The sequence below is a fragment of the Thermobia domestica genome, unplaced genomic scaffold, assembly GCF_964235325.1.
Source record: "Thermobia domestica unplaced genomic scaffold, izTheDome1.hap1.1 HAP1_SCAFFOLD_885, whole genome shotgun sequence".
Classification (NCBI taxonomy): Eukaryota; Metazoa; Arthropoda; class Insecta; order Zygentoma; family Lepismatidae; genus Thermobia; species Thermobia domestica.
In genome coordinates, this window is record NW_027656595.1 from 18,300 (window position 1) to 30,930 (window position 12,631).

At 41.9% G+C, this 12,631-nt stretch overlaps 1 protein-coding gene across 1 annotated transcript; it reads left to right on the forward strand.

Annotated features, from left to right (window-relative positions):
• Positions 1–1,784: 1,784 nt before the first annotated feature.
• On the forward strand, positions 1,785–6,896 carry LOC145677446 (uncharacterized). The gene has a single exon (XM_081747927.1). The coding sequence runs from the start codon at positions 1,785–1,787 to the stop codon at positions 6,894–6,896; it is 5,112 nt and encodes a 1,703-aa protein (XP_081604053.1).
• The last annotated feature ends 5,735 nt before the right edge of the window (positions 6,897–12,631 follow it).

The following is a 12,631-nucleotide window of genomic DNA, read 5'->3' on the forward strand; positions in this document are numbered from 1 at the left end:
ATGCGTCCCTTACAATGTTATGGCTTTTTCAGTCTCTTTTGAAGCATTGGACAAAGGTTTCCAACATATTTCAGCATAAAAAGCGTTTGGTTATAGTTGGTTATAGTTTGACATTAGTTGTAGTTTAAGAAAATTCGAAGAAATCGACAACAGTAACAATCCGGTCATTCAGTGGCCTCTGTAAGCTGGCATGTCTCGCTAGACATTTCAGAATATCAACTATATGGTCGCAAACACTTTTGTCGTGACTTCTGGCAAAATAGTTCCACTTACAAGTGAGTCTAAAATCACTCGTGTAGGTATAACTTTACAAACTTTTTTTATAATCTTTATATCGGGCTGCTGACCCATCTTCAAAGTAGATAACGTGTTTAATTTGAGGAAAAACATCGTTGACACACTTCAAAAGAATAACTTGAAAACATAAAATGTAACAGTATCGTGCTTTAACATACCGCTGACACAACATAATAAAACAGTTTCAGTACTTTAAGTCGAAGGCGGACTTAGGTGCTTTTTGCACTAAACCCCCAAACTTCGAATGGTTCCTTCAGCAGTCCCCTTTGAGGTACAACTGTAAAAGTTGACAGGTTTACTATGTTTGGATACCCCATTTCTACAAAATTTGAAGAAAATCTAAAACACATGAGCCACCTTGATTTGTTGATTTCATATGGAATGGCTCGATCCTTTAAATATCTAGCTTCCTTTTACAGCAAGAGAATGTCGCCATTTTGTGGGTTTGAATATATGCTATATAGTAATTCATAGACCTAATACATATACCTAAATACGTTTACACATCAAATATGCATTTTATTAACTTGCATATTGACCAACTAATAACATTTACAACACATTGCAAAATTCGTTAGAAACGAAATAGAGACTCATAATCTAGTTTCTGGAAGCTTGCTACAAGGCGAAATAATAAGAGGTGTCAATATATTATACACAAACTACTATTAATTATAGAGGGTAAGTCAAAATGATGGACCCGATTTCAGAAACGATTTCAGATTCGCTTCGAAAGGCCAACTTGCAAAGTTTAGTTTCCGTCCTATGTTTCCACTTTCTACTGCTAGAAGGCAGCAGAAAGCAGTTAAGGAAAATGGCGTTTTGTAGAAGGCAGAGTTCATGTAAATAAATCATTATCATGACTTCTTGCAAGCTCATCTTTGGAGGACAAAAAATATTACCATTACCTTGTGTGTATCTATATAAAATTATCTTGTTTACCGTAAGTAATAAACACTTGTTCATTGAAAACAATAACGTCCGTAAATATAATACTCGATTTGTTCGAGCCTGTGCATGGGCAATTTGTTCATTTTTTATTTTCGTTTTTGTGTATGTGTAGTGCGAGAAAGTTTTCTTTTTTGGCAATAGATGGCCTATGCCTACCGCTCGCCCACTCCCTTTCTTGGGGGTTGTTTTTAGCGTCCTCCAGCCATAGTGAGAGAGAGACGCGACAAGAGTTTTGTGTGTGTGAGAGAGTTCTTACATCCTTCGAGTGAAAATTATCCATCTAAAAACATTAAGAAACTTGAGTACAATTCAAAATTGAGGATAGTAGACAACTGAGTAAATCATTTTACATATTTATCGGAATTTTCTGTAGTTGTATAGTTTTTCATATATTTAAAATAAAAGCTTTAAAATGACAAACCGTCGTTTGGTAAGAAGCTCAAACATGGTCCTCCAGTGCCGGATGAAGCAAAAAGTGCAGCTTTGGTGAACTTTTGTGAGTGTGTTTTCTGTAGTGTGTGTGACATTCTAAAACAATGGAGAACTTAAATATTAAAAAACGTACTTTGAAAGCCAAAATTACTCGACAGGAAAAGGCAGTGAGCCTGCTGTCTCAGAACGACGCGAACGCCATATTGGTTCATAGCGGGAAGGTCAACGAGTTACAACAAGACTGTTCTCAACTTTTGGACGAAATAGCTGCAGTTTCCAACGATGAAGAATTTATTAAAGAAGAAGAAGAGCTCGCAGAAATGGAAAGTAGACTTGTAAAACTAAGTGTGTCCCTAATGGATCTGCAAGCTACAACACAATCCCCTCCCAATAGTGAAACTCAAGCGTGTAGTGAAATGAAACTGCCGAAATTACAGTTGCCAACATTTAGTGGGAACTTATTCGAGTGGTTATCATTTAAGGACTTGTTTACTGCATCGGTGCATAACAACGAGAAGCTCTTGGGAGCTCAGAAGCTGCAGTACTTGAAAACAAGTCTAAAAGGTGAACCCGCGCAACTAATCCAGGCTATGCAAATTACTGATACTAATTATCAGGAAGCGTGGAACATTCTGAACTCTCGCTATCAAAACAAGCGTGAAATCGTGAATTCGATTTTAAAGCGGTTAATCACGCAACCGGTCATTCAGCAGGAATCGGCTACTGCATTGCGTAAATTAATCGATACAACGGTCGAGTGTACGCGTTCGTTAAAAGTGATGGAGCAACCCGTAGAGCATTGGGACGCTATTCTCGTGTACCACACTACCGAAAAACTCGATAGCGAATCGCGTCGGCAGTGGGAACTAGCGCAAAAATCAAATGAGCAACCCTCATTTAAAGAATTAACGGACTTCTTGGATCATCGCGCGCGCGCGCTCGCAGTCTCTAGCGGCAGCAGAGGGAAGACTACGACGTCGAGTGATACAATGAAACAACGAGAAAAGAGGCAAGCAGTGACACATCATACAGTGACCCAGAGTGAACTAAACCCCTGTGAGTTATGCAATGCGAAACACTCTCTCCATAAGTGCCCTGATTTTCAAAAACGCTCTGTAGCAGATCGTGTGTCGTTTGTGAAGAGTAAAGAGCTATGCTTCAATTGTTTACGCGGTTCTCACAAAAGTACCCAGTGTTCCTCATCTAGTTGTCGTGTGTGCCATAAGCGACACCACACATTACTTCATTATGAGCGTAGTGAGCCCCGAAGTACGTCGGTGTCACCTGACGGAGAACAAGCTGTTTCTTCACATGTTGCAGCCGAGAGAAACACTCCGCATGTGTTGTTATCAACAGCAATTATAAAGGTGAAAGACAGAAACGATGTTTGGCGCCCATTCCGTGCAATGCTCAATTCCGCCTCTGAGACGTCATTTGTCACAGAAAATTGTGTTCAAAAGCTGGGACTAACAAAACATAAGACGAAAATAGTGATTTCTGGAATAACGGGTGCAGGTGTGGGCACTTCTCGTGCAGTGACGGATTTAGAATTTCAAGCGGTAGGTGATGACAGCGAAACTTTCAGCACCAGAGCAGTAGTTGTGCCCAAGGTTACATCTAATCTCCCAAAGGCACCAGTTCCGGACCCAAGCTTGTGGAATCACTTAAGCGGTATCAAGCTCGCGGACCCAACGTTCAATGTGGTGGGCCCTGTGGATATATTGCTAGGTGGAGACGTGTTTCCTTTATTATTGTGTAGTGGAAAACGAGTGGGACCCATTGGATCGCCCGTAGCGATAGAAACTGCTCTCGGTTGGATCGTCGCAGGGAGCATCGCTTCTACTGGACGTAGTGTTACAGTTACATCGCACCATGTCGCTTGTGAGGTTGAAATCAGTTTGCAGAGGTTTTGGGAAATAGAAGAGCTTCCGCCCCAGAAACACCTCACACTAGAGGAGAAAAGGTGCCAGCAACATTTCAAAGACACATACTACCGGGACGAACACGGAAGATTCACGGTAAGCCTACCCTTCAAGGATAGTGTAAAGACTCTCGGTGCATCTAGAGACATTGCTGTTAGAAGACTTTTGCATAGTGAACGCAAGCTTGCAAAGTCACCTGCCTTACAAGAGCAATATCGGGATTTTATGCGGGAATATCTTGATCTAGGTCACATGGAGATCGTGCCAATAGGAGAGAGAAACGTTTCCCCAGAGAAGAGTTCCTACTTGCCCCATCATGCAGTGATGAAGCCAAGTAGTTCAACTACAAAATTAAGAGTTGTGTTTGACGCTAGTGCCAAAACGTCATCTGGTGTGTCATTAAATGATAAGCTTATGATCGGGCCCAAACTCCAAGATGACATATTGCCACTATTACTGCGATTTCGAGGCCACAAGATTCCCCTGTGTGCTGATAAAGCAAAAATGTATCGTGCTGTGCTAGTAAACAAGGTGGACAGAGATTACACGAGAATCGTGTGGCGTAAGTCGCCGGATTTGCCCATTCAGGACTTTCGTTTACGGACGGTAACATATGGTACTGCAAGTGCGTCTTTCCTGGCGACACGCTGTCTACAACAGCTGGCAGAAGATGAGGGTGAGCACTTTCCCCTGGCGGCTCCAGTGGTCAAGCGGGACTTTTTTATGGATGACCTCCTTTCAGGGGCGGCTTCGGTGCCAGAAGCCATCGAGCTTCAACGACAACTGATCGAGCTACTGAGAAGAGGAGGTTTTGAATTGCAGAAGTGGTCCTCAAATGAGATTGAAGTGTTAGAGGCTATACCAGCTCATATGCGTGAAACGAATGTGCCCTTTCGTTTTGACACTGACGACACACTTAAAACGCTTGGTGTCGAGTGGTCTCCCTCCGCGGACGAATTCGGTTTTAGAGTGTGCAATTCAAAACCCCACTCAGTGCTGACGAAGCGAATTATACTGTCCGAAGTAGCAAAATTATTTGATCCACTTGGTTTGTTGTCTCCTGTAACCATTAAAGCCAAAATATTGTTGCAGACCTTGTGGAAAAACAAGTTGGACTGGGATGACGCACTTCCGGTAGAGCTTTGTGAAGTATGGTGCAAATACTGTTGCGAGTTACCGCTATTACGCGAACTTACCGTGGAGCGCTGTATCGTACCAGTAAATACAGTCAAGTGTCAATTAATTGGTTTCTGTGATGCTTCTGAAAAGGCCTACGCTAGTGTCGCCTATTTGCGGGCAGAATGCGCAGATGGTCGCGTGGAAAGCAGATTAATTGCAGCAAAAACGAAGGTTGCCCCAATAAAAACAATGACCCTACCGAGACTCGAGCTGTGTGCGGCTGTGCTTTTGGCAAGGCTACTTAGCGCTGTGTTAAAGGCTATCCTACTCAAGATAGAAGATATAATTGCCTTCAGTGACTCCACCATAGTGCTTTCGTGGCTAGCAGCTGAGCCTAACAAGTGGAAAACTTTTGTGGCAAATCGAGTCTCCAAGATACAGAGCTTAATTCCCTCGGCTCGCTGGCGTCACGTAAATAGTGCAGAAAACCCCGCGGACAGTGCTTCGAGGGGAATCAATAAGAGTGAATTGTTGTGTCATGACTTATGGTGGAATGGTCCTTCGTGGCTATCACAGCCAGTGCTATCCGACGATCCGGGTCCGGACTTTGACCCCCACGCTACGATGGAAGAAAGGCAAAAGTGTGTGACAGCGATGTGTACTACTATAATGGATGACATCACAAACCGTTATTCGTCATTCACGAGGTCAAGGCGTGTTTTAGCATGGTGTCTAAGATTCATCAACCACCTCAAGGCTAATTCCCCAAGACAAGGTGGGCCATTAACGGCTAATGAGCTAAAAGCTTCATTGTTATGCTTAGTGAAACAAACGCAAAGTGAAGCATTTGCTAGAGAACTAGAACATTTAAAGAGCGGTAAACCCTTACCCCCCAAGAGCCCTATTTTGTGCTTAAGTCCATTTATTGGCAATGACGGGATAATGAGAGTGGGAGGTCGATTACAACACGCAGAGATCGCCACAGATCACAAACATCCCATTTTAATGCCAAAGAATCATAAGTTAAGTGAACTGTTGATTCAACACGAACATGAGGCTACATTGCATGGCGGCCCTCAATTGGTAACAGCTAGCCTGAGGCAAAAGTATTGGATACTTGGAGCTAGGAATCTAGTGAGAGCGATTACGCGAAGATGTGTAAAGTGTCATCGTTTTGCTTCCAAAGGAGAAAAACAAATGATGGGCTCCCTACCAGCAGCCAGAGTGAATTTTAGTCGATGTTTTCTTCAAGTAGGTGTCGATTACGCGGGCCCCATTCTTCTTAAGAACGCTTTTGGAAGAAGGAGAGTGCCGTATAAGGCGTATATAGTTATATTTGTATGCCTCTCTACAAAGGCCATTCACTTGGAGCTTGTGTCGGATGCAACTTCTAATTGTTTCCTAGCTGCTTTTAGGCGCTTTGTCTCCCGTCGAGGGATCCCCACTGATGTCTATAGTGATTGCAGGACAAATTTCGTCGGTGCTAGCAAAGAGTTAAAACAGCTTTTAGGTTCCAGTGCGCACAGAGAGGGAAACGAAACAACTTCAGCGTATTTAAGTGAACAGGGGATATCTTGGCATTTCAGTCCCCCCCTTACCCCGCACTTCGGTGGCTTGTGGGAAGCAGGTGTGAAGAGTATCAAACATCATTTAAAACGAGTTGTGGGCAATGTTACGTTGAGTTACGAAGAGATGTATACTGTTCTATCTCAAATCGAAGCAGTACTAAACTCTCGCCCCCTTACACCAGTATCTAGCGATCCCAATGATCTTTCCGTGTTAACACCAGCTCATTTTCTCATTGGAGATTGTTTGGTTGCCATTCCTGACAGGAATCCTTTTGAAGGCAAAATATCCAACCCTCGAAGATGGCAATTAGTTCAACAGCTGACTCGCCATTTCTGGAAACGGTGGGTGCAAGAATACTTGTCACGCCTTCAACAAAGACCTAAGTGGTTGGCTCCACGGAAAAACGTCCAGAAGGGTGACATGGTATTGTTAAAGGAATCCTCCCTTCCCCCTCAGCAGTGGAAAATGGGAAGAATCACGGAAGTCCATGCTGGGACCGATGGACTAGTGCGAGCACTAACAGTAAAAACAGCCTCCGGCGAATTTAAACGTCCGATTGTAAAGTTGTGTGTGCTTCCCTTTGAAGTGAATAGAGAAGCTGAGTGAAAAAAAAAAACTTGTTCGCAATAGCGACGAATGTTTGTTTACGTTGTATAAATAGTGAAAATATAAAATTCTTTGTTTGGGTTTTTTGAAATGTAGCATTTCAAGGCGGGCGGTATGTTCGAGCCTGTGCATGGGCAATTTGTTCATTTTTTATTTTCGTTTTTGTGTATGTGTAGTGCAAGAAAGTTTTCTTTTTTGGCAATAGATGGCCTATGTCTACCGCTCGCCCACTCCCTTTCTTGGGGGTTGTTTTTAGCGTCCTCCAGCCATAGTGAGAGAGAGACGCGACAAGAGTTTTGTGTGTGTGAGAGAGTTCTTACATCCTTCGAGTGAAAATTATCCATCTAAAAACATTAAGAAACTTGAGAACAATTCAAAATTGAGGATAGTAGACAACTGAGTAAATCATTTTACATATTTATCGGAATTTTCTGTAGTTGTATGGTTTTTCATATATTTAAAATAAAAGCTTTAAAATGACAAACCGTCGTTTGGTAAGAAGCTCAAACACGATTCGTTAATAATTTGCATGTTATCCTCCAAAATTTCTCGTTATTTCAAAAAAGCGTATATATTAACTGTACAAAAATTTTCAATAAGTTACCTGACTTTCTAAAGCAAAATAAATCATACTCTATGTATAAATCTGATCTTAGTAGATAAGTGTTACTACTCAGTAAATGAGTTTTTTGAAGACAATATAGAGGTGGTCCATAAGTCTTAGTGCAATGGATTATTTTGGAAACAAACATGAATAAAGCAAATCTGACTAGCGGAGGACGGACTTGGGTAAAGAAGCTCCCGACTGATGCATGCGTTTGGATCCAGGTTATTATTATTTTTTTTCAAATGGGAAGGAGAGCATGTGACACATCAATGAACACTGTTTTTGGAAAGGGAATGCAATCTCGCAAGCAGAAATGCGTTATCATGTCCCGTTCCAAAGTTATAACGCCCCAAAGTCCCACCTACAGGACGTGCTCCACATGTTGCCCGTTTAATACAACACACAATTGGAGTCTCTTAATCTGTCCTCCTGAACCTGTAGCAACACAGTAAGGGTGATGCTATCACAGGCGTCCTGAATACGTCCCTGTAGGTGTGCAACATCCCGAATGTTCTTCTGATACACCAGGTGTTTTACGTGTCCCCATAAAAAATCCAAGGGAGTGAGGTCCGGCGACCGGGCTGGCCACTCCACAGGGCCTCGGCGACCGATCCAACGTCCAGGAAAATGCAGATCCAAGTATTCCTGCACAGGCAGCGCATAGTGCGGTGGAGCACTATCTTGCTGGAAATATCGCGGCAAGGTGGTATCAGGGCGGAGAAGCAACGGTAACACCAACTCCTGTAAATGTCCAGATATCGGACACCATTTAGGGCACCAGGAATGAATGAGGGCCCTATGATAGACGTGATCCATATGGTTACACCACACCATGATATGAGCAGAGGTAACCCTCTTGCAGGGATTGATCGCATGTGGGTTTGCATCCGACCAATATCGCATATTCTGGCAATTCACTTCACCATCCAAATTAAAGTTTGCCTCGTCTGTGAAGAGAACGCTGGCTGGGAAATGCAGATCTCGGACATATTGTGACAAAGCCCAATTGACGAATCCCATGCGCCATCTGCATCATCCTCTGAAAGGTTGTGGACAAGCTGCAGCTTTAAGGGATGTCAGTTGTTCGTATGGAGAATCCTCACAGCGGAAGCACGTGGTACGCCTGTTATCTCTAATAGTTGTCTTGTGCTGCGCTTCGGACTTTTCGGACTCGCAGCAAGCACCATTGTGGATGTCTCCTCATCTGTCGCTGTTCGTGGGAGACCTCATCGTGGTCTGTCGGCAACATTACCAGTTACACTGAATTTCCTAATGAGGTAGCTAACGGTATTGTGTTTTATTGCAGGTCTTTCGGGGTGGCGCGCGTTGAAGTCCTGAGTAATCACACGACTGCTTCTTTACCCAAACATTAGGATTATCTCAATTCTTCCCTGCTTCGTCAGTGCCATCTCACTCTAACTGCAACGAAAGAAAACCTGTCAAATTTTGGGCGTCGCTTCTTTCTTGCAGTGTTAGTGCCATGTCGCTCTCCCTGCAAGGAAACAGAAAACCGTCAACTTTGGGACGTTATAACTTTGAAACGGGACATGATAACTCATTTCTACTTGCGGGACTGCATTCCCCTGCAAAAGAACAGTGTTAATTGATGTATCACATGCCTACCTTCCCATTTGAAAAAATAACCTGGATCCAAGATGGCCACCATTGACAACGCATGCATCAATCGGTATCTCCTTTACCCAAGTCCGCCCTCCGCTAGTCAGATTTGCTTTAATCATGTTTGTTTCCAAAACAATCCACTGTACTAAGACTTATGGAGTACCCTATATAAATGTCTTTTGTTAATTATGTTATGAATGTGTAAGGTTGGTTAATTAAGTATTACTCTATTTGTAAGTTTTCATGACATATATATATATATATATATATATATATATATATATATATATATATATATATATATATATATATATATATATATATATATATAATTATTCTGTAATTTTGACAACTGTATGCGTACTCGAAAAGACTCTCTTTGGGGCCATTGTGGCTCAGTGGTAGAGCATTCACCTCTGATGTATGGGGTTCCGGGTTCAAACCCTGCTCCCGCCAAGTGAACTTTGTGGTGGACAAACACCGTGTGCGTGGATTTTCTCGGGGTTCTCCCGTTTCCTCCCACTTTCTTCATTCCACCATTTCATTCATTTCTCATCTTCACCGTCTCCTTTAGTCTAACCGGCATAATCGTGGGACGTAAAACTCAAAAATTTCATTTCATTTTTTCATTTCGAAAAGACTCTCATTTGTATACAAAACAGGCAAATAACTAAACAAATATTGGCACTCTTTAGATCACTATGAAAGTGAGTGGCAAGGATAGTAACTCTGAATATTATGAAAATACTTCTTGACACTATTTCTCATACGTACAGCGAAATATCTCTAATTTCTCGATATAAAAAGTACCTCAGCTTAGAGCTTTAATTTTTGATATTTTACTATTATTTCGCCATCTCGTCGTTTCATGCCTTCCTCTTAATGAATCCACTGTTACCAGCCCCGCTTTCTTGTCGTATCCCAAAGAGTACGGATAAAGGATAACACTAGAGTTCTATCAGCATACAAGTACAAGTTACCATAACATACCGTGAAGTCTTATTAAAATTGCTAAATGTAATGGCTGGGAAACAAGGCCTACATTACAAGCAGGATTCTGAAACAAGGGCCCCATTAAAAGCGGAACTGGGAAACAGGTGCCCCATTACATGCAGGGTTGCGAAACAGGACCCTATTATGAACGGGACTGTGAAGCGGGGCCCCACTATAAGCGGAGCTGGAAAACAAGGAACTCATTACAAGGGGAGCTATGAAACAGTGGCTTCATTACAAGCGGGGCTAGGAAACAAGGACTCTATTACAAGCATGGTTGGGAAACAGGGCCTCATTACAAGCGAAACCCTCATTACCTGCTTCATAGAAGCCTAATGCATAAAAATACAAAATACCGTTGTTGTATGTGTGTTTTATTTTATTTGCTTTCTCTTAGTTTTACCTTTGTCCATATGAAACGTTCTGAATATGGATATTTAATTCTTCTTTTGTGCCGGTCACAAGTGAAAAGCTATTCTGGAACCCACCGTGCACCGTTACAAGTGAAAAGCAAATAGTCATGTGTTTACTATTCCTAACACACACTTGTAGAATTTCCCGGCGATAATTACGCGATAGTTGGCAATGATAAGCTCTTCTGTATTTTCTTAGAAACCACTGCTCTGGGTTGGCTTTCAAGCCGAAAGGAGTCGTTAGTGACAGACATACGGTCATTTTTGAAGAGCTTGCACCATTTAAATGTCTTACCTCGACTGAGTGGCTCGTCACCGTATTATGGCTGAAATCTTCTGCAAACTCCAGTTGGTTTTGTGCCACCTTGAATTAAATTTTAATCACACCACAATTATTTGTTCACATACTATTGTTCGCCATCTTGAATAACTGACATTCCGGGCTGGCACGCAAAATGAGTGCCGCCTACCAATGACAGGATAAAATTGCCAGTTATTACTGCATGCATTGTACCTCCACCCTGGGATTCGATTTTAAACGTAAATAATAGTCCTGAATTCACTTTACCCTCATAGTTACTGTTACGGGACAGTTCTAATTTATAGAATTGTTTATACTCCAATTAATGAGTAATCCCATATCTGTCCTGGATAATCAGGCTTGCAGTACAAATTTTAAGGATATGTCTACGGGATTTCGATTTCCCTTGGATTTCAATAAGATATGCCTGTCGCGAGACAATATTTGGTTGTTTAAAAGTTGGACTTTTAGAGCACAAAGGGTTATGTGGATTTCCACGGCTGTCAACAAACAAAGACGTTCAATGCATATCTCGATTTTCAGGAACTGACTTCACTTGAACATGTAAGTTAGATCCCAGAGCTATATGATGAGCACTTGGATCATAAAACTAAAAGAATTAAATGATCAGTGTCAGTCACATAAATATGATCATTAAGTACCAAATGTCGTAAAGAAAGGACCCCGCACTTTTCTTATGGAAAGTGGCTTTCGGCTAATGTTGTTGAAACTTCGCTGGTTGATAGTTCTTAACATGTGGATCAAAAGTCTCAATGGGCACAAAGACCAAAATCCACTCCTTCCCCCCCAAAAAAAAACCGCCTCCGATTAGCTGGGGGGGATTGAACTGATTTCAGTATGTAAAACAATTTGTTGTTTTGATCAACTCAACAAGGATCCCAAACAACCACATGTTAGACTATCAAATTACCCCACTTGACACCGCCCTTTGCTCCCACATATCCCCCCCGCGAATTACCTTACGGATGTTCCATATTACTGTAGTTTATAGTTGCGCGTATGTGTTGAAATACCTACAGTTTTGGTCTCACCGACGATATAATGGGTTTCACGTATCGCTGATTACGAATCTGAGGTGAGAGTTCTAGAATTCAAGATGGCTGATCAATATGGCGGATCAAAAACACGAAACCCCTGAATGTAGCCACAAATTGTTGTTTAGTAGGGTATTTTGGGTCGTTGGTTACGAATCTGAGGTCAAAATACTTGAATTCAAGATTGCAGATCCAATATGATGGATAAAAACGTCGAAGCCACAAATCGTAGTAGACTAGAGTGTTTTTAGATCGCTGTTTAGGTACGCAACATTCCTTGATACTTCAGCCACCATGTAGAATTATTCTGCACCCTTGCCTTTTACCAAAACCCACCACAGATATCTTAATGCTGAACGGTGTTGAAATAATTCATCAATTATCTGTTCATTATTTTCACCATTTCGGTTTGCAGCATCTAATGTGGTACTTAGCAATGAGTCATCGGGATATCTAATATTCTGTAAATGTCGTGCATGGCCTAAATACCACAAGACACTTGCAACTTGCGCACATGTACCTAATGTACGAGCACCGCTTTGACATGTACAGTAGTAACCTTGAATAACATTTTGATCATAATCCTGGTCATCTTCATCATTGGCTACATATGCTATGAAAACTTGATGCTTAGTTGCATTGCGGAACCTTGATTAGAGATGTATGCGCAGGAATCCCGGTTCAGTTACGTGTTCGTCAAGCTGGAATTGCTCATCCTTATCTCGTATTAGTTTATCTTGGACGTA